Below are 19,921 nucleotides of genomic sequence, written 5' to 3'. Positions count from 1 at the left end.
TGAGACCACTACCTTTTCTCTTTGAACACTGACCACATGCTGTATGCTTCTCCTTTGAGTTACATTTGTCACGGTTTTTGTCAGAGCGACAAGGAACTAATACGACGTTTATATGCTTAGGCTTATGATTCCTGTTAGGCCACCTTTGTAAATACCTCGGGACATATGTGCACCCCCCCACTATGGATTAGACATGTCTGAGAGCAATTCAAATGTTCACCAAGTGACATGTATGTCCATTAACACTGTTCAGCCATGAAGGGAATAAAGGTGCTGGGATGCGTTCCAAAAACGAACGTGCTGGATGTTAGAAGACAAACACAAGGAGCTCGTGCTGTTTGATGAGACATGAGACCTAGAACAGGGACACAGTGACAGTGACTGTCTAGAGCAGTGGTTCTCACACAGAGTATATGGAACACCAGTTTGCAACCTGTGGGTCATGACCCCTTTGCTGGTTGATTGACCCTTTCACAGGGGTCACCTAAGACTATTGGGAAACACAGATGCTCACATTACAATTCATAACTGTAGCAAATTACAGTTATGAAGTGAAAGTTATAATTTTATGGTTGGGGGTCACCACAGCATAAGGAACTGTATTGAAAGAGCCGCAGCATTAGGAAGGTTGAGAACCACTGGCCTAGAGGTAGGAAGGTGCTGGAGAGAGAACTTCTAACAGCCATTGTTTCTTATGGGGATGCTGAGATTGGCCTAACTATTGCAATGGTGGTTGGATAACCTGCAAATATACAAAAACCATGGACGTGTATGTGGGCTTTTTCCCCCCCTTTTTGTTTTTTGAGACATGGTTTGTCTATGTAGCCCTGGCTGTCCTGGAATTCACTCTGTAGACCTTAAACTCAAAGAGATTCACCTGCCCCTGCTTCTGAGATTAAAGGCATGTGCCACCCATACTATTTTAACGATTTATTTTTATTTTGTTTATGTGTGTTTCACCAGCATTTGTTTGTGGTCCATGTGTGCAGTGCTCAAAGATGCAGAAGAGGGCAACAGACTGCCTTGTGAGCGCCAGAAAGCCCAGTGCTGAGCCATCTCTCCAGCCTTCATGGTTTTCTCAAGTACATATGTAACACTTAAAGTCTCCAAAGGGAGGCCCAGGATAGCCAGGGTTGTTACATAGAAAAAAGTCTCAAAAAAATCAAAACAAAACCCAAACCAAAGCCTCATTCCTCAGCCAGCATATATCTTAAATAAAATACAAGGGAAGCCAGACAGTGGTGGCGAAGATCTCTAAGCTCACGGACAGCCAGGGCTACAGAGATGGCTCAGTGGTCACTGGCTGTGCTTTGATCTCAGTTCCCAGCACCCAGCTAATGACTATCTGTAACTCCAGTTCCGGAGGATCACATAAACACACGTGAGCACACACAGTGACTCAAAGGTTGGTCATGAAATGGCACTGGAATAAGGAGAGGAGAAACCCCAGAGATCACATGCTGTGAGATCACATGCTGTGTTCTGCATTAAAGAGACACAAGTTCCTTCCTCCTCCCACTCTCTGCACAGGGTCATATACAGCCTAAGGTAGCCTTGAGCTCACTGTACAGACAGGCCTGAGTAGCTTCTGAGGCTGCTGGATCCCAGGCATGCATACCGCACTTGGTTTATGTAGTGCCAGAATCGAACCAAGGGCTCTGTGCATGCCAGGCAAGCCTGACACCAAGTGAGCTCTATCTCCAGGCCACTTTAACCAGAAAATGAGTGTAAAGCTGTAACCGAAGTTAGGGAAAGAAACCTACCCCAGGCTTTTGGTAGAAATAATCTGACATACAAATTTACTTCCATCTTTTTTTAAAGGCAAGGCAGAATCAGGTTCTTTCATTGGTATCTCTGAAGATGTGCTCAGTGTCAGAGCTTTGCTTTGTGAACTTGAGCCTGACAGCCTGGCAAGCCCCGTGGGATCAGTGTCATCTCTTCCGGACTAGTGAAAACTGATAAGGCACAGAGTCTGTCAGACTTCTTTGACCTGTTCCCACAGGCAAAAGAATGACTTGGCTCATTACCAGGTAGGTTCATCAGAGAACAGATGAAAATGTCATCCTAGTGAAGGAATAGGTGACTCAGTTGAGTTGTCCAGGTCTTTCTGCCCACCAGAAATGCTAGCAAGGGCTCGCCCATCTTAATCCATTCCCTATGCAGCTCAGGGTACTAGGCTCCCATCCATCAGAATGGGTTGGCAGATCAGCCACTGCCTTGCTGCAGGGATGGTCCTGGAAGAGAAAGCAGCACACCGGGCGGTCTGTCCTTGAGCTCCACCATCAGTTCACCTTTGTCAGCTTCAGAGTCCAGGCAAACTCCACAGGGAGAGCGGCTGGTGGCAATGGGGGCAGAGAGATGAGGATGCCCTCCAGTGGGTCCTGGGCCCAGCTCAGATTTCCTTCTATTCCTAGCATTGTTATCTGCAGGAGGCAAACGTGGATGGGAGCAGCTGTTATTCACCAATGAGCAGACTGTGCCTCACATATGCTGGGGAACAAGTATGCTGGGGCAGAGCAGTGAGGACAGGCTGGTGGGTCACAATGTGCAGGGAACCTGGGAAGGAAGAAGCCAAAGCCTGACACTGGAAGGGAGGAGTCAGGAGTGTGGAGGTCTGGTGGGTTGCCATGTATTGTAATTCTAAATACTGGCCCCAAGGCCTGGCTGCCCCCAGGGATGAGAGAATCTGCACAAACACAGAGTAATGCCATGTGACCCTGCTCCTTAATTTAAAACTACTGGTTGAATAAAGATGCCAACAGTTTATAACTGGGCAGAGGAGAGATAGGTGGAATTTTAGTTCCCAGGCTTGGAGTCTAAGGCAGGACCACAAGGTGGAGAGAGGAGTCATAAAAACATAGCCATGAGGGCTGGCCAATTGGAGTTAAAAGCAGCCCAGATGAAATATGGCAAGGTCTAAGTTGGGGAAGTAGAAAAAATAGCACAGAGGGCTGATATCTGTCTAGTTCTAGTGCTTTAAAGGCTTATCATAAATATCTATCCCCAGCACTGGGGTCTATTCCTAGCACTAGAAAAATGAAAAACAAAACCAGAACATGTTAAAGCGTAGGAGGGTGTCAGAATGCATCTAGGAAAGGCTTGCATGCAGGTGCATTTTCTGGAGATGGGTCCTCATTTTGCATGGCCTGCAATGAGTGGGTGGGCTCTAGGAATTCAAGGCCCAAGAGACTTCATTCCAGGATTGCTTCTCACTGCTGACATGCTTTTCCTGTTACTATTACGCAGCCTAATGACTCCTGGACATCAGCCCACCCTATTGGACAGGTTTTCTGTAGATCAACATGAAGATGAACTTTCATATAGTAATGTTGTGTAGACGAATTAATAATTCCATAATTCCTGATAATGATTTTATAAGATTTCTAAATGGATACAAGTAATTTCAAGCAATTAGAGTTCTGTAAGCTCATGTCTCAGGCTAGCTGCATTAGAAGGAAAAGCAGGGGTGGAACAAATTCACAATCAAAGAAAACATTTCTTCTAGGGTAGCTGTGAGACCATTATCTGGTAACTAAAGGTCATAAACTGGACATGGGCAATTTATTGTAGGTGGAAGGATGGAAAATGAATATTGACTAGTTTATTTATGCAAAACTTCAAAATAATAACACACAAGGCAGATGATTTATCTCTTGACAAAACTGTGCTAACTTGTGACATAAAACTTTAAACTTATAATGACTGTATGGGGCTAGCTACAGATGTTTAGGGAGATGCTAGTTTTTATGGGAAGACATGTAGACAATTCTGCTATTATACCTCAAGTCTTATCAATTTATGACATAGATTATTGCCTTAAACTTACTATGAGCTTAATGGAATGAAAAGTATTTAGAAAATCATGTAATCAATTACCCTGCTGGAAAGTTCTGCCTGCTGGTTGTATGAGGCAGACTTTAGAGAAAGAATTTTTACTGAGGACAGAAAATAAAGGCTGTTGAGCTTCTTTCTTTTGCTCCATCAGGAGGGAGTCAGTGTTCTTTCTGTGTGCTGCTAACGGCTGGAGCTACTTACCAGACACCAGTGGCTTTTAGCCACAAAATAGCAAGAGAGAGTTTAGTTCTCAGAAGCCATCAGCTTCTGGACCCCAGATGAGTAAGGGAGAGTTACATGACCAGAGGTCATCAGTCTTTGGCCTTCCTGCAATGCTGTGTCCTGCCACAGCACCTGTAAGGCCTGGGCAGATCTGTGACAGGAGGGACTGACAGTCTCCTTACCATTGTGTCGGAGGTAGTTTTGGGGGATTTGAGGTTTATGATTCCATCTTCTGGCCAGTTCAGAAAAGTGGCATAAACAGCCGAGTCTTTAGTGGTGTACCTGGGAGCAAAGAGACATTATTTATTACCCAAAGCTGAGTCCAATGGTATTCACTGGCAGACCCTCACATCTCCTTTAGATAGCTCACACATTAAGGTCTTGTGTTTGTCTTGACTACTAGGAAGTTCCAGGAAGGTGTTCAGGAAGGAAATGGACTAGAAAACTCTGGATTACTCTATTATCCCGTCACTGGGTGGTTAAGGTTTGTTGAAAAATTAAATTAATCTTTGGGCAACTCATTTTTGGAGCTTTCCCTGATGCCTCAATAACCTTTGCTTGCTGTCTCCCCCCCCCTCCCACCCCACCCCCTAAAGAGAAGATGAAAAAGAGAAAGACAGCACAGTGGTGGTGGCAGCCATTGAAGGTGGTCCCAGAACCACTCAGGAAGTAGATGCAGGTACATCTATGAGTTCAAGTCTGGTCTGCTCTACACAGTTACAAGGTTTCTCAAAACAAATAAACAAACAAACTCCCAAAACCTTCCTGGGTATGGTGATGCACACATATAATCCCAGCTACTATGGAGGCTGAGGCAGGAGGACAGCCTATGCAGCATGGTGAAACCGTGACCCACACAGTGACAACAAAACAGAACTTTTACTTGCCATGTCCTACTTATTAGGTACAGAGGCGACATATTCCCTGGCCTAAGAGGTCACCATGTTTAGACACAGGATTAAAAACTACCTCACAGAAATTCATCCACAGGGATTAATGTGTCCCCCGTGGAAGAACAAGGTACTCTGGTGTGACACCAGGCTCCCTGAGCTCAGGCCTGGTGCTCTGCTGGGTCCTTACACAGACCATGTCATCTAGTCTTCCAAGCAAGTCTATGAAGCTAAGTACCATCATGTACTTTGCACTTGGAGAAACTGAGGTCCAAATAACTAGATCTAGAAGTCAATGTATGAATGGGAAGATTTAGGCTGGAGCCCTGCACAGGGTGGGTGGAGACAAAACCCAGCTGGGACATGAATCTTACACAAGAGGCAAGGCAGCCTCCACCCTTGTAACCAGGCTGGAAGGACCTGACACTGTGCCAGGTCCACAACGGCCACAGGCCAATGCTGACACGCATCAGAAGTACGCCGTACACTGACAGGCTGTCCTGTGTTGTTGAGTTCACTTAGAAGCTGGCTTTGGAAGTGGGGCACTCTCCACCATATTTTGGGCCCAATCATGTTTGTCTCAAAGTGTCCTGAGGCTCCTTGTCAGGGGCTGTGCTGACCCCTAACCCTGTATCTGAAAGGGAAACAACAGGCCAAAAGCAAAAACACTAGATGTTTTTTGAGAACATCTAGCTTAGCCATTTCCAACAGGGCTCTTATCGTCTATTCCTGATATATAAAAGCACCTGCAGGGGAAACAGGAAGCCAGAGGTTCAGCTATGGGCAGCTCATCCATGGAGAAAAGGCACATCTGGAACTCTAGCTGACTGCCCCAGCTACCCCAGTCGATTTCTACCAGTGTTTGTGAGCCTCAGGGTGATGGGATCACTCACTGTGTTGTTCTTGTTTAGGGAGAGGCTGCACTCTGCTCTACCCAGGACCCTGCGGAAGGAACTCCAGCCTTAAGGGCTTCCCCAAGTGATTTTGGTTGGGTGTTTTAAGTACTCAGTTTGATATTTTCCTATCTATCTATCTATAATCAACCTATCTATAACCTACCTTATCCATCCACCCATCCATCCATCCATCATCCATCCATCCATCCATCCATCCATCCATCCATCTTGCTATCCCTTGCTATAAATCTTTGACTTTGGCTTATTATCACTCAGAACTGAAATATAGCTATCATCAGTCATTCTCCTGACCACACAAGAAGGCAGGGCTCACCACACAACTGTCTTGTTCTTTTCAGACTGCACCCTCCAGGGTTTGGAGGCATAGATGGCCTCCCCGTTGATCTGCAGCCACTTGCCAACAGCAAGAAGCCTTTCTTGGAAGATGGGAACAATCAGGCCATCTTTAGTCGGTCCGATGTTGAGAAGATAGTTGCCTCCCAAACTTACCGTCTGAACCAATTCCTAAAGACATAAACAATAAAAGCTGAGGCATGACTATTAAGCTGGCCAGTCTCTAGGACACACAGACATTAAGAAATATTAAGAGTAAAACAGCCTTGGCTTCAATGCTTAGCACCACAAAGGGAAACCCTGAGAGGTGAGTTACACTTAGAGCTAGGTGCGCAACAAATGTCTTTCCAAGTTGTTTAAGTACAGATCATACTCACCTTCGGCAAAACTGATGCAAGGAATGCTGGGTATGCTGGCCCATAATTGAGGTGGGAAAAGGCAAGATGACCAGGAATTCAAGGCTAGCCTTGGTTACCAAGTTGTAGGCCAGCAGGGACTGCATGGAGACCCAGTCTCAACAAAGAAGAACTACCACAAGGAGACATTCTGAAGGCATCCTGTTGTGACTTCTAACAACTGTCTCTCAGGACTAATTTTACATTTAGAAAAATTTAAAGGCGAGAGCCCATTAGAGAGCACCTAAGGAAACTCTCCATTGACTTTTGATGTCTCTTTTCAGCCTTCCTTCTTCCCACTGTTGATTTTACGTAGCTGCAGCCATAAATGACACTTGATCCTACACCTGAGCAGCCGCCGGCTGAGCACTCTTCAGTCCCTATAGCTCATGGCTGTCTTGCCTACTGAATTACCCATTAGAGTTGCAAGAACCAGAAACCACTCATGTGAACTGGGAAGGGGCTGGGACAGTGATGGCCCAGAGGATGAGTGCTTGCCTTACGATCAAGAAGACCTAAGCTCAGAGTGCATGTCTGAAACAAGACAGACTAAAACCAACAAAGGCCAAAACTGTGGGTGTCGTGGTGCCTGCTTGTAAAGTCTGTCCTGGGGAGCAGAACCAGAAGGCTCACTGCAGTGTGCTGGTAGTGCAGCCTAGATGAATGCCAGTCCCAGGCTAGCCAGAGATTGTGTCTCCCAAACAGACGGAAACTGAGGAATGAAGTTGCACTGGATGTCACAAGCACACTTTCATACACACAACAAAACACTAGCACACGCACATTACATGTGTACACACACACACACACGTCCCACAAAGAAGAAAAAGGAAAGTTCTGGAAGAATATCTCTGTAGATAGAGCTTTCCCAGAGGCTGAGAAGATGGGGAAGGCAATGATTTCAGAAGTTGAAGTCTTGCCACCAAGATGAATGACCTAAGTTTGATCCTCGGGACTCACAGGGTGGGAGGAGGAAAGTGGCTCTCAAGCTGCCCTTTAACCTCTACATGTACAATGTGGCACACACCTGCCCCCACCCCAAACAAATAAGTACATGTAGTTTAAGGTTTTAAAATTCTGACCCCTTCCTCAGTAATAGTAACAATGTCCTTAGGAGAGCTTCGTCTCTGAGGTGTGTGAATATGCCTGGCCTAGGGAGTGGTACTTTTAGGAGGTGTACTTGTTGGAAGAAGTGTGTCACTGTTGAGGTGGGCAATGAGACCCTCCTCCTAACTACATGAGAGCCAGTCTTTTGCTAGCAGCCTTCAGAACAAGGTAAAACCCTGAGCTCCTCCTGCCCCATGCCTGCCTGGACACTGCCATGCTCCCACCTTTATAATGGACTGAACCTCTGAAATTGTTAGCCAGCCCAAAATGAAGTGTTGTCCTTATAAGACTTGCCTTGGTCACAGTGTCTGTTGCCCCCAATTAAGCCCTAACTAAGGCAGTCTCTATGCTGCAGCCTGAGCAGGCTCTAGCAGCTGGACTCTAGATTAGAGGGCAGGTCTGAGACAAGCAAACAGCTAAGGCAGAGAGAGTGCTCTTACCTCAATGATTTCGTTTTCATTGGCAATGGTAGACATGGTCATGTCCCTTCGATAGCCCCAGGACGCCCTGTCCACACTGGTGCACATCTCCCACTTGTGGTCTGGCAAGCTCTGTGGCTTGTATTTGTCTTGACAGTTGTAGTATCCTCCGTGTCGACAGGAGCAGTTCTGACCCCACCGGTCATTCACTACCACCTGATCCTAAAGGGGGAAGGAAAACTGGGACATCGGCACAGCACCGCCTGGATCCACCTGGCAACAGTCTGTTTACAAGGAAGAACAGGACTACACTAGTGTTTCCCCTGCTGTCTTGCTCCAAAGGGCACATGTGGGACTCTAGACATTTTTGGCTGTCCCCATGAGGGTGGTGCTGCTATCTAGAGGGAGAGGCCAGAGATGCTGAGAAATGTCCTACAGTATTGAAGACATCCAGGGCTAGAGAGATGGCTCAGCAGCTAAGAGCTCTTAACTGCTGCTCTTTACCGGAGGACCCATGTTCACTTCCCAGCATTCACATGACAGTTCAAAGCAACAAAGAACCTGTCTATAACTCACACACTTACATAGATATACATGCCAACAAATTCTAATGTACATGAAATAAAAAAAGAAGAAACAAAAACCAAACAAACAAAAAACCACCCAAAAAACTCCATTATCACCACCAAAAGACAAAGTAGCATCCAGCCCCTAATGTCAGCAGCGCCTGAATCCAGGGACGCAGCAGAGGGATGCATGGAGTAAGTGTGCATAGAGGGAGAGCTTCACAGACTGCCTGTGGGGCCCAGAAGATGGCTCAAAGGATAAAGCACTTTCTGTATAAGCATGAGGACTCAGCACTCATTTGTAAAGAAAGCAGGCATGGCACAAAAAAGATGGCTCAACAGTTAAAAGTGCTTGATGTTTTTACTGGACATCTGGTGCCACTTTTTGGCTTCTATGGGCCACACACATTACACATAATATTACATAGATATACATACACATATAATAAATAAACAATTTTAAAACACGGGTGTTTTGCCTGCATGGATTTTTTAAATTTAATTTATTATATATGAGTACACTGTCGCTGTCTTCAGACACACCAGAAGAGGGCATCAGATCCCACTACAAATGGTTGTGAGTCACCATGTAGTGCTGGGATTTAAACTCAGGACCTCTGGAAGAGCAGTCAGTGTTCTTAACCACTGAGCCATCTCTCCAGCCGCCTTGCTTGCATGTATGTTAGTGCACATGTGTGCAGTACCCAAGAAGGCCAGAAGAGGGTATCAGCTGCCCTTGTACTGCAGTTTCAGATCCACCATGTGTGAGCATGCTGGGTCTGTGAGCTTCCTGCTTTAACCACTGTGCCCTCTCCCCAGTCCTTGCTGTGATTTTCAAAAATGTGATTGACATCTGCTTCCTTCCCCAACCCTGCATCTCTGCTTATCTTTTTTCTTTTGTGGTTCTCCTTAATAGGGCTATCATCCTATGTAGCATACACCCCAGCTCCATGAAGGCACAGCCCGGAGGAGAGGCTCAGAGGCATATGAGGTATCAATCTCTTAACTTTGGACTGTCAGGGTAAGGTTTTTTTGTGTTGCCTTGGCTGTTCTGGAACTCATTCTATAGACCATGCTGGCTTCTAACTCACAGAGATCCACCTGCCTCTGCCTCCTGGGTGTACGATTAAAGGTGTGCACCATCACATTCAGCTTCTTTGTTTTGTAAGAGTCTTACTATGCATCCATGGCTGGCCTGGGAACACACTGGGTAGACCAGGCTGGCCTTAAACTCATAGAAATCCATCTACCTGTTTTCTGAGTGTTAGAATTAAAGGTGTGCACCATACCTGGCCCATCTCAAGTCTGGATGGGATGTCAACTGCTTACTCATAACAGTATATAACTGAGGTAGAGAAAGGGGTGACGTGGTGAACAACAGAGTGTTTCCCCTTTAAACTCTGAGCAGAGATAGATGTGGACAATGGAGACCATGGCATTCTGTCTGTGTTAACTACCTGGGGATGAACCGCATATCTGAGAGTCCCCAGAGACTTGGCAAGCCCCTGGAAGCAAGGCTTGCACTGTTAGCATGCTGTCTCATGAGTGAAGTCTCCAGCATGAGAAATGCCTCCAATCAGCACTTAGGGGTCCCTTCTCTTTCCTCTCCCTCCCATTTTCCAAGTGTAGTTAATAACTTCCCAATATGGCACACAGACAGGAATCCACCAGGGCACCTTTAAGATTAGTTTTGTGCTTCTGATGACACCCAGGCCTGTGCATGCTAAGCACCCGTGCTCTATCACTGGGTTACTCCTCCAACTACCAAGCTCGCTCCTTCCTTCCTTCCTTTTTTTTTTTTTATGTTTATTTTATGTGAGTACACTGTAGCTGTCTTCAGACACACCAGAAGAGGCATCTGATCCCATTATAGATGGTTGTGAGCCACCATGTGGTTGCTGGGAATTGAACTCAAGACCTTTGGAAGAGTAGTTGGTGTTCTTAACAGCTGAGTCATCTCTCCAGCCCCCTTGTTTTTGTTTTTTAAAACAGAATTTCTCTGGGACTCTGGCTGTTCTGGAACTTACTCTGTAGCCTGGGATGATCTGAAACTCATAGAAATCTGTCTGCCTCTGCCTCTCAGATAAAGACCTGTGCCACCACTACCTGGGCCAAGTTGCTTTATACTTAGATCTTTCTTTAAACTCTATAAATCAAGAACATGTAAAATCTTTGACATTTTCTGTCATAAAGATTAAGACTTCAGCCATTCAATAAAAGTTCCATAACACAAGGTGTAAACAAGCAGCCTGTGTACTAGCCAGCTGTACTAGCTAGTTATGGGGAAGGTTCAGTTAGCTAAAACTTTATACCTTTAAAACTTGGGTATAAAGCTAGGATCGGTGCCACACACCTATAGCAGTCCTAGCTCTTGGAAAGCAGAGGCTCAAGTGCTATGATTCTCTCCGGCCAGAGCCTGCTGACCGCCGACAGTACGGGTGAGTATCAGCAGCTCACTCATACTCTATCAGAGCCAGTAATTCCTAAGTTAGAGCCACCTACCTTGACAGGACTGTCATTGTAGAGCCAAGCAAGGAAATGTGTGGAGTTCCAGTACGTATCAGGACACTCCCACTCCCCGTCAGACCAGATCAGGTCAGGCTGGTAGCTGGAAGACATGTGACCACAACAGTTTGCCATTGGCATCTACACCTAGTCCAGTCTTATTAGAACTGGGAGTGTGGCTCTGTGGCAGAGCACTTGCCGATCACATGTAAGGTCCTGGGTTCCATTCCTAGCCCGTCAGAAAGAAAAGTCTCTTGATTAGACAGGACCATAAAAATTATAATGCAGAAACTAACGAGATATGAAATTGTTTTTTTTCTAACACAACCACCATCTAAAAGAGCCTCAGAGACGGGGTGTAGAGAGGTGGCCCAGTAGCATGGAGTCCACAGTGGATGGCTCAGGCTCTGGAAGAGCACCGGCTACTGGTCGGGAAGTAGGCGCCTGCTTACCAAGTCTTACAAGCTGAGAGCACCCCCTGGGACTGACTCTGCAAGTGGTCTTCTGACCTCTGCATGCACACACACCCAATACTAAAATGCAACAGTAACAGTAATAACAGTAAAATACAGTGCTAAGGCACATTTTCTCCAATCTCCTGTGTTGCCCCATTTAGAAAAGGAGCTGTAACTAGTATCTAGAGTTTGCTTCCCTTCAAGCAACTAGCTCTAATTAGGGGTGCTGCTCCCAGGGCTTGACAATCACCTCAGGGGGTGAGCGAGCATGCTTACTGCTTGCAGAGGACCTGGGTTTGCTTCCCAACGTCATGGCGGCCCACAACCGCTTATTTCAGGAATTTGATACTCTCTGACTTCCTTGGGCACCTGCTGCTGCCCATGGAGTATATAAACAACACATAAATAGTAATTAAGTTTTGTAAAAGAGGTTGGTGCTTGGGCAGGCCAGAGCTGAGCTGGTAAAACTCCTATATTTGTTCCTCAGGATCACAAGCTGTTCTCTGTCCTCCACATGTGTGTTGCAGCACATATGTGCTCATATGCACACGTATGCATGGACACAAAATAATCAAATGTGGCTGACAAGACAACAGCAGTGCTCACTGCCGGGACTGTGTGGCCCAGTGGCAGAGCAGTGCCCAGCAAGTTCAAAGACATGTGTCTTGTCAGGGACCAAAATAATAAAAAAATCTAGGTGTGGTGGCTCATGCCTGTAAACCCAGCATTTAGAGACTTGAACCTGAGGAGATTTGCAAGTTAGAGGCTACCCTGGGGCTCTATGCCCATTATCTCGTCAGCTCCCATAATTACTAACCATAGTTCAGAGATAAATAAGAAAACAAGGGAGAGACTAAACAAGTTGCTCTAAGCCACACAATTTACAAAAGAAAAAAAGCCAGGGGCACCAGCACCGGTGGATAATCTAAGTGCAGGAAATCCTGACCCAGCAGGTCTGCTATAGTGAGGCCAGCCAAGGTTAGATAAGACTGTGGAGGGAGGAGAGAGAAAAGAAGATAAGCAAGAAAAGAGGAAAAAGAAAAAGAAAGAAAGAAAAAAAGCCCCAAAACTAAACGTGATTTCAGAACTCCAGACATCTGCAGGTCTTTTACATCTGGCTAGAACCAGATGCTGGCTAGAACTAGAAGCTGGGGACAGTGGCTCAGGGCTGTAATCCCATCACTCAGGGGAGACAGGAGTACTGCCTGAGATTAGAGGCCAGCCTAGGTGACAAAGGAAGACCTGTCTCAAGAATATGTCCACCAGCCAGCCAGCCTGCCGGCTGGGAATGGTGGCTCAGGCCTGAAGTCCTCACACTTTTTAGAGGTTGAAACTTCAGAGGCAGAGGCAGGCAGAGTTTGAAGCCAGCTTGGTCTTCATAGTGAGTTCCAGGAGAGCCAGGAAACCTTATCTTGAAAAACCAAAAGAAAGAGAGAAATCCAAACATAATAACAAAAACAAAATATATAAAATCAGAGTTGGGGCAAAGGACCCCCCCCCAGGCTCCAGTGGTCCCCCACGGAAATGGACTAGTGAGAGGGTCAGTGGGTGAAAGTGTGTGCCATCAAGCCTGATCCTTGGAGTCCACATGGTAGACTGAGAAAACTAACTTCCCAAAACTGTCCTTTAACCTGAACACATACGTTGTGGCAGGCCATTGCCCCTCATCCTCCAATCAATCAATCATCAATCAATCAATCAATGTAAAAGGAAACATGGGGCAGGTTAGCTGCAGGGATGGATCTGATGCTAGGTCCTGTTCCCCAGTTGGTTCTTGATCTATCAGTAAAAAAGCCATGAACCAATTGCTGGATGGAAGGAATAGGCGGGACTTTCAGGTCCCTGCAGGAAGAGAGAGATGCAAGGGAAGGGAGGGAGGAAGGGAGAGGGAGTGGGAGAGAGAGTTCACACTGCTTCAGAGGGAGAAAAGGTGACCAGCCGTGTGGGATCTCAGATGGAGCAGTGGCTTGCGCCCACTTCCATAGGCAGGTGGTTGCAGGTGTTGAGCAGGCACTAGATGTAACTGAGAGACTAAAGCTGAGGGCAGGTGGAGAGGTGTGGAGCTAAGAGTATTGATAAGGGCAGGCTTCTCCAGGCAGAAGATAAGCAGGGCCCAGCAATTATGCCTAAAAGGCAAGTTGAAATTGAGCAATGTGTGTGTGTGTGTATGTGTGTGTGTTTTATCTGTGGATTCAAGGGAATCTGGGTGGGGGCTGGTAGCACAGCCTATTCCCAGAGCTTAGGCGGGATAGTAAAAGCTACCGTTAGCAACAAACTCCACTTTGCAAGCCATCCATTTGAGAATGGTGACCCCTCAGAGGTCCTGACTAGGCCCAGTGGCAAGGCAGGAGGGTGCTAAAGCTCTGGCTTTGCCGCATGGCCAGCCATGCAGGTCCCTGTGACTGCGCATCAGGGAGCACAGCCCAGAGGTTCTGAGCGGTGGGAAGGGAAGGAGGGAAGCAAGCTTTGCATTGATACAAGCACCACTTCTATCATCTTGATATTGTCTGTGTTCTTCATGAAGCAGCCTTGGGCTGGAGCCCTGTAACAGCACTGTACAGTGGTCAGGCCCCAGCCCTCCTGCTTACCTGTTAACGAGGTCGTACAGCTCTGGCATTGTTTTTGCGCTGACGAAATGCTGAGTTTTGAAACCATTTTTCTTATCAAGTAGGTAGAGTGGATGGAACCACTCCAAGAGCGAGTGGTAGAGGCCGTAGCGTATGTTCCTTGAACAGAAAAATACAGCAGCAGCTGGCATTAGGCAGAGAGAAACCAATCTGCTTCAAGACAAAGCAGCTGGGTGTGGAGAGGCAGACGGATAAGGAGTTCAAGGTCATCCGGGTTTGGGGCCAGCCTGAGCTATCTGAGATTCTTTGTTCATTTATTTAAATAATTTCATACACGCACATTTTGAGACAGGGTCTCAATATGTAGCTCTGGCCAGCCTGGGACTGACTGTGTGGATCAGGCTGGTTCCAGACACCCACATGCCTCTGTCCTCTGAGAGCTAGGGTTAAAGGCGTGCGCAGTCACTATCTCCTTGCTTTATTTTTTATGGTGGCGGAATCATCTATGCCAGGAGGCAAACATTCAGTCACATGCCACATCCCCATCTGCATTAAATATTTCTTTAAAGAACTAGAAGGAGATTGAAAGTTCCTAACACAAAGAAATGACGAATGATTAAGGATCTAGAAATGCTAATTGCCTTGATTTGCTCTTTATACATGACACAAGTGTCACACTGTGCCTCATAAAAATGTACAATTATTATGGTTCAGTTAAGATGTGGTGCTGTGCGGGTAATGAAGGAAAAATAACAGCAGAAGAACTGAAGGGACGGGGGTCGGTCATCTTAGTATGTGACTTGGGGACTAGCCACTGACAGAGAAGGTACCAATGCATCCTGCTAAGGCTGAGCCTGGTGACACAGATCTGGAAGCCTAGCACCTGGAAGGCAGAGGCAGGAGGACTGCATCAAGTTAGAAGGTAGTACACAGCACGTTTCAGACTCTTTGGGGATACACAGCAAGGTCCTGTCTCCTAAGAGTAAACCAAACAAAAAGAAAACGGCTGTATCCAAAGTCCAGGTGTGATCCACATCTCAGATCACATGAACACTTAGCACAAGGTTAGTGGCCAAGTGCAGTGTGGGGCACTGAACAGAGCAGGTAACAGGATTATCAAGTGGATTCTTAAAGGTCCATAGTCCACTGGACTTCGCCAGCTCTGCGCTCTCTGTCCCGCTCTCAGCTTGCTCATGGGACAGTCCTGGGCAGTATATAAGACAGGCAGAGTGTCCAATCAAACTCCATTTATATAAACAGGCAGTCAAAGTCATAACAGAAAGTAATCTTCCTTCTCAAAGGCAAACATAGCCAGTAGGGCTCAAAACTTGAATATGCACTGGTAGCTGAGCACAGGGCTTGGTGTCATGGCTTGAATCTGCGCTGCCTGCCTCCAGACTCATGTTCTGAAGCCTTGTTCCTCTCCTGATGGTGCTGTTCTGGGAATCTATGGAACCTTAGCAAGGTAGACAAGCTGGCAGAAGTGGGACACCTGAAGGACATCCTCTGGTTCCTGCTGCTCCCTAGTCATTTGTTACATGAATGAATAACTTCTATCACAGTGTGTGGACGCCATGTATGCAGCTGTTCCAACATGGTGGCCTGAAAACCAACCTTCCCTGCCTGAAGCTGCTTTTAATAGGTATGGTGGCCACTGACACAGAAGTATCTAATACATGCAGTGGACAAGCAACTGCTCAATATACATGAGGTTGGATCCTGTGTTTGACCCTCAGCACCAAAACCCAAAGCCACCCCACCTCTGTCACATTCAGTTAATAATAGAAATTAATAGAAGATAATTTCTATTATTATTACTTAGCTTTCTTGAGATACAGTTTTGTTTAGCCCAGGCTAACCTCAAACTCACTATATACCTAAAGCCAGCCTTGAACACCTGACCCTCCTGCCTCGTGTTAGGCTACTTTATCTGGCTTGGGTTACTTTGCTTCCCAAATAACTAGCATCACTTCCTATTAAGTGACAAGTATGGAGGAGTGTTAAAGACAGTTGTAAGATGCCCTCTTTAGTGTTTGATCATCCATTATCAGAGCTTGTCCCATGGCTGAACAGCTTGGTGTTGGATGCAGGTAGCTATGGAAGAGAAAGGTGGGGCCTAGTCCCTGGCTTCCATCACATACTGGAGAAGGCTCTGCACTGCACGTTCTCCCATGGAAATCCTTTGCAGGCTGCAACTAGACCATCACGGTCTATGATAGGTGTCCTCCGCCACACTGTGAACTTTCTTTGCATCACCTTTGGCTGTGTGACAACCACTAAATCTCAAACTCACAAGTCTGAGAGCCCATCTGCTCACTGGCTAAATGACCTTAGCAGACAAGACAAGAGGGCGCGGGATGGATCTCTAGAGGGCTGGAGGGGAAGTAGCTGGCCGCCCACAGACACGCACCTCTTCCGTACGGCTGCTCCCAACTCACCAACCAAATCACGATGGGGCCCCACGTCCTTCGAGTTCCAGTTCCAAGACACAGGGCTTGGCCAATTCGTGAAGCCTTCATGGTGCTTTGTGGTCAAGACAACATACCTGCAGGCATCAAAACCAAACGAGAACAAAGGAATTGGGCAATGCCCACAGCCATCACCTTGTCTGGCAAGTCATAATGAAAGGATACGTCCTGGGATGAGTCACTATGACAACCACGATGCTTCTACAAGTGGTAATATCTCCGAGCAGGTATGACTCAAGAATGGATGGAGGCACTGAAGACCCAGAAGGGAGGGGAGGCTGGCAAGAGAAAAGCTGTGCTACTTAGCTCTCAGAGTAGGTGATGAACCTGTTCCAACCCTCTGCCCTGTTCTATTGGCAAGAGCAAAGGGTAGTCACGGTCACTGTTTGTCACTTACCAACACCGTGGAGTTGCCTTTCCTTTAAGGTGACAAAGACTCAAATATCTGGGACTGAAAAGACTAAGAATTGAGATAACCAATTCATCCCATGTATTACTTACTTTTATAGAAAAAAAAAAAAGATAACATGGACATGCGAGTTCATTACTAGCTGGTATAGGGGCCCCTGGACTTCAAGGTTATACAGTATCTTAGGCTCATACAGTCCTTCCTGCAATATATCTCTTGCCTCTTTTAAACAATCATTCTGAAATATAAAAACTCTTCCCACTCAACAAGCAAAAATAACCACTCCCTCTGGGTATGGCTTGCAGACCCTGGGTGCAGTGGTCATTTCTAGATCATAGATCTGTGGTCTAGGACACCAGGCTTCTTCCTCTCTCTGAGTTAGTCACTTGTCCATCAACAAAACAGGAAGGCTGGAGGACCGCCCTAAACCAGAAGCCGGAGGCTGTTCTCCCTGTGGCCAAATCCCTCCGTCAGCCAATATTCTCTCTGGCTTTAGAGGGCTCTCACAATGTACTTCCTATGGAGGGCTCTGCCCAAACAACCCCTTTCTCCTCCGAGTTCTACCACAAGGAAGTGAGAAGAGAATTGAGGGGGGACCCCAACAGAGAGCAACCCCAAACTCTCATCCTTCCTTCTTTTATATGCACAGGGTTACAAGGAAGTCAGGCGGCTTCTTTTATAACCTTTCCACGGACGCTGCACGTAGCCTAAGGGGACTGGCTCAGGTCCACGACTCAGAGCCACTGACAGAAATCTGGGCTGTGTTCTGGACCTTTCAAAGGGGACACCGGGTGTAGCCCGGTTCTAATCTCTCCGCACAGGTGTACTGCCCAGTGCTTTCCCGCCTTAATTTTTTCTTAACCGATCCCCAGCTAGATTCTCTTCTTTACATCAGTGCTCCTTCCTCCAGGATGCAGAACGCGGGGTCAGGGGCCTTCCGAGGTCAGGAGGCAGCGCGGACCGTGGGCCTGCCTAGTCCCGCCTCGCACCCGGCCTGCACTCACTTGGCCCCGGCAGCCTGGAAGAGTTCAGCCCACTGGTCCGGGTGGAAGAAGCTCGCTGTGAATTGCGGTGCGAAGTCGGCATAGCTGAATCCGGGCGGGTAGTTTTCTTTCATGAAGCGCTGGTAGGCCGGCATGCGCTCGCCCTGCCAGTGCCACCAGAACCACTCGCTGCCCCAGGCGGGCACCGAGAACACCCCCCAGTGCACGAACACCCCGAACTTGGCTTCGTCGAACCAGCTCGGCAGTGGCCGCGAGTCCAAGCTCTGCCAGTCCGGAGTGTAGCGGCGCGGAGCCCTGGCTACTGCCTGGGCTGCAGCCGCCAGCAGCAGCAGCAGCCCTAAGCCCACCGCCCGCCATTCCCTTTCCAGCTCCCACATCCCTGTTTCCGGGCCTGCCCCGCCCCCTCTTAACGCGCAGGCGCTGGCGAGTAGCCCCGCCTCTCGGAGTAACGATTGGCTTGGAAGGGGAAAGGGTCAGGCTTGTGGTCCCTCCGGCCGAGCGCCCCCTGTCACTGAAAGGGAGAAAGATTTAAGGAGCTCTGATCTATAGAATTTAAAATCGTAGACTCCCCTAAGAATTGAATTGCAAGGTTACCGCAAGTGGGGGAAAACTGGGAAAAGTCCACGTTGTTGCACCAATCCTCAGGAGAAGGCTGAAACCAGGTCATTTTATTTAGTGACTATTTAGGAGCCATGGGTTCTTTATGCTATACATCCAGCCAGCAGGTGGAGCTTTGCAGATTGGAGTGGCGTCAGAGATTTAGAAATAACGAAGTAAAAACAAGGTAGGATGGATCTTTATGCAGAGGGAGAGAAATGGCTGCTGAAAGTCTAAGGGCAGACATGGTTATGTTGGCCTATATTTTGTCCGTTTAACTTAATTTTGAGAATTCCGAGGCACTTAAACATTTTAATTTAACTTAAAATTATAACTTACATTTATTTTGAGATAAGGGGGAAATCTCAACTAACTCAGGCTGGCTTCGAACTTACAGCTACAGTAACTTTGCATTTCTGATCCTCCGGCTTCTACCTCAGGAGTACTGGGATTACAGGTCGGCACAGCACCACCGTTCCTGGTTTTATGCAGTACTGACCTTTGAACCCAGAGATTTGCTCATGCAAATGAAGTCCAAAAACCTTGAGGGTCTTTCAGAGAGCTGAGCATCTAACTGAAGAAAACCTGACTCAGGAGCTGCGGGGTAGTTCAGAAGTAGAGAACTTGCTTAGTATACTAGAAAGCCAGAGGACCACTGAACCATGTATGACTAGAAAATTGAGAGCCAAGAGAAACTCCTGCCCTTGAAAAAAAAATCTATAAAACTTATTCGGCCAGTCACCTAATTCCTTTACAGTCAGCACACACGCAATGGTATGCGTGTGTCCGTAGCTGCAGGAAGTATGGGAGTCACATGACCCATATGGCACAACCGTGTCCAGGGTTGCAGAGATAACCACAGCATGTTAAAGCAATCAGAGGTTTTAATGTCCCTTGAAGGCATCTTCTTTCCTACCATTCCCAATTTACCGAGGAGGAAGCCAAAACAAGGCAAAGGGCAAGGGTTGCCCAAGATCATCATATAAGCAAGTGTAGGCTAAAGGTGGTGCCGGAACTCACAGCTGTGGAAACCGTATCCCCACCTACTCTGTCTGGCACCTTGGAGAAATTGGTTTATGTTGACCAAAGAAAGCACTTCCTCCTTTGAGGAGTAATAAGGAAACACAGTGTATTTTCTGTTTCTTTCTTCCGCAGTTTATGTTGAAATACTGTCTAAAGCACTAAGTGCAGACAAATCAACTTCTTTCCCTGAGTCTCCCAAATAGCAATTAG

General features: G+C 47.0%; 1 protein-coding gene across 1 annotated transcript; it reads right to left on the bottom strand.

Moving 5' to 3' along the window:
• Positions 1-1,013: 1,013 nt before the first annotated feature.
• Positions 1,014-18,474, bottom strand: FUCA1 (alpha-L-fucosidase 1). Its single transcript, XM_080920835.1, has 8 exons — positions 18,092-18,474; positions 16,621-16,755; positions 14,232-14,369; positions 11,186-11,291; positions 8,139-8,339; positions 6,177-6,367; positions 4,239-4,338; positions 1,014-2,423 (listed from the first exon to the last, which is right to left on the bottom strand). The coding sequence occupies exons 1-8, from the start codon at positions 18,466-18,468 to the stop codon at positions 2,283-2,285; spliced, it is 1,389 nt and encodes a 462-aa protein (XP_080776961.1). The 5' UTR covers positions 18,469-18,474; the 3' UTR covers positions 1,014-2,282.
• Positions 18,475-19,921: the final 1,447 nt, after the last annotated feature.

Source organism: Micromys minutus, assembly GCF_963924665.1.
Source record: "Micromys minutus genome assembly, chromosome: 9".
Taxonomy (NCBI): Eukaryota; Metazoa; Chordata; class Mammalia; order Rodentia; family Muridae; genus Micromys; species Micromys minutus.
The sequence above is the reverse complement of the archived record's forward strand: the minus strand, read 5'-3'. Positions and strand labels throughout refer to the sequence as shown.

Excerpts from the sequence above, each read along its gene's own strand:
- FUCA1 (XM_080920835.1), bottom strand. The coding sequence starts at position 18,468 with ATGTGGGAGCTGGAAAGGGAATGGCGGGCGGTGGGCTTAGGGCTGCTG. Across the intron at positions 14,370-16,620 it reads GGAGCAGCCGTACGGAAGAG|GAACATACGCTACGGCCTCT; the intron begins GTGCGTGTCTGT and ends TTTCTGTTCAAG. Across the intron at positions 2,424-4,238 it reads AAACTACCTCCGACACAATG|ATAACAATGCTAGGAATAGA; the intron begins GTAAGGAGACTG and ends TGCCTCCTGCAG.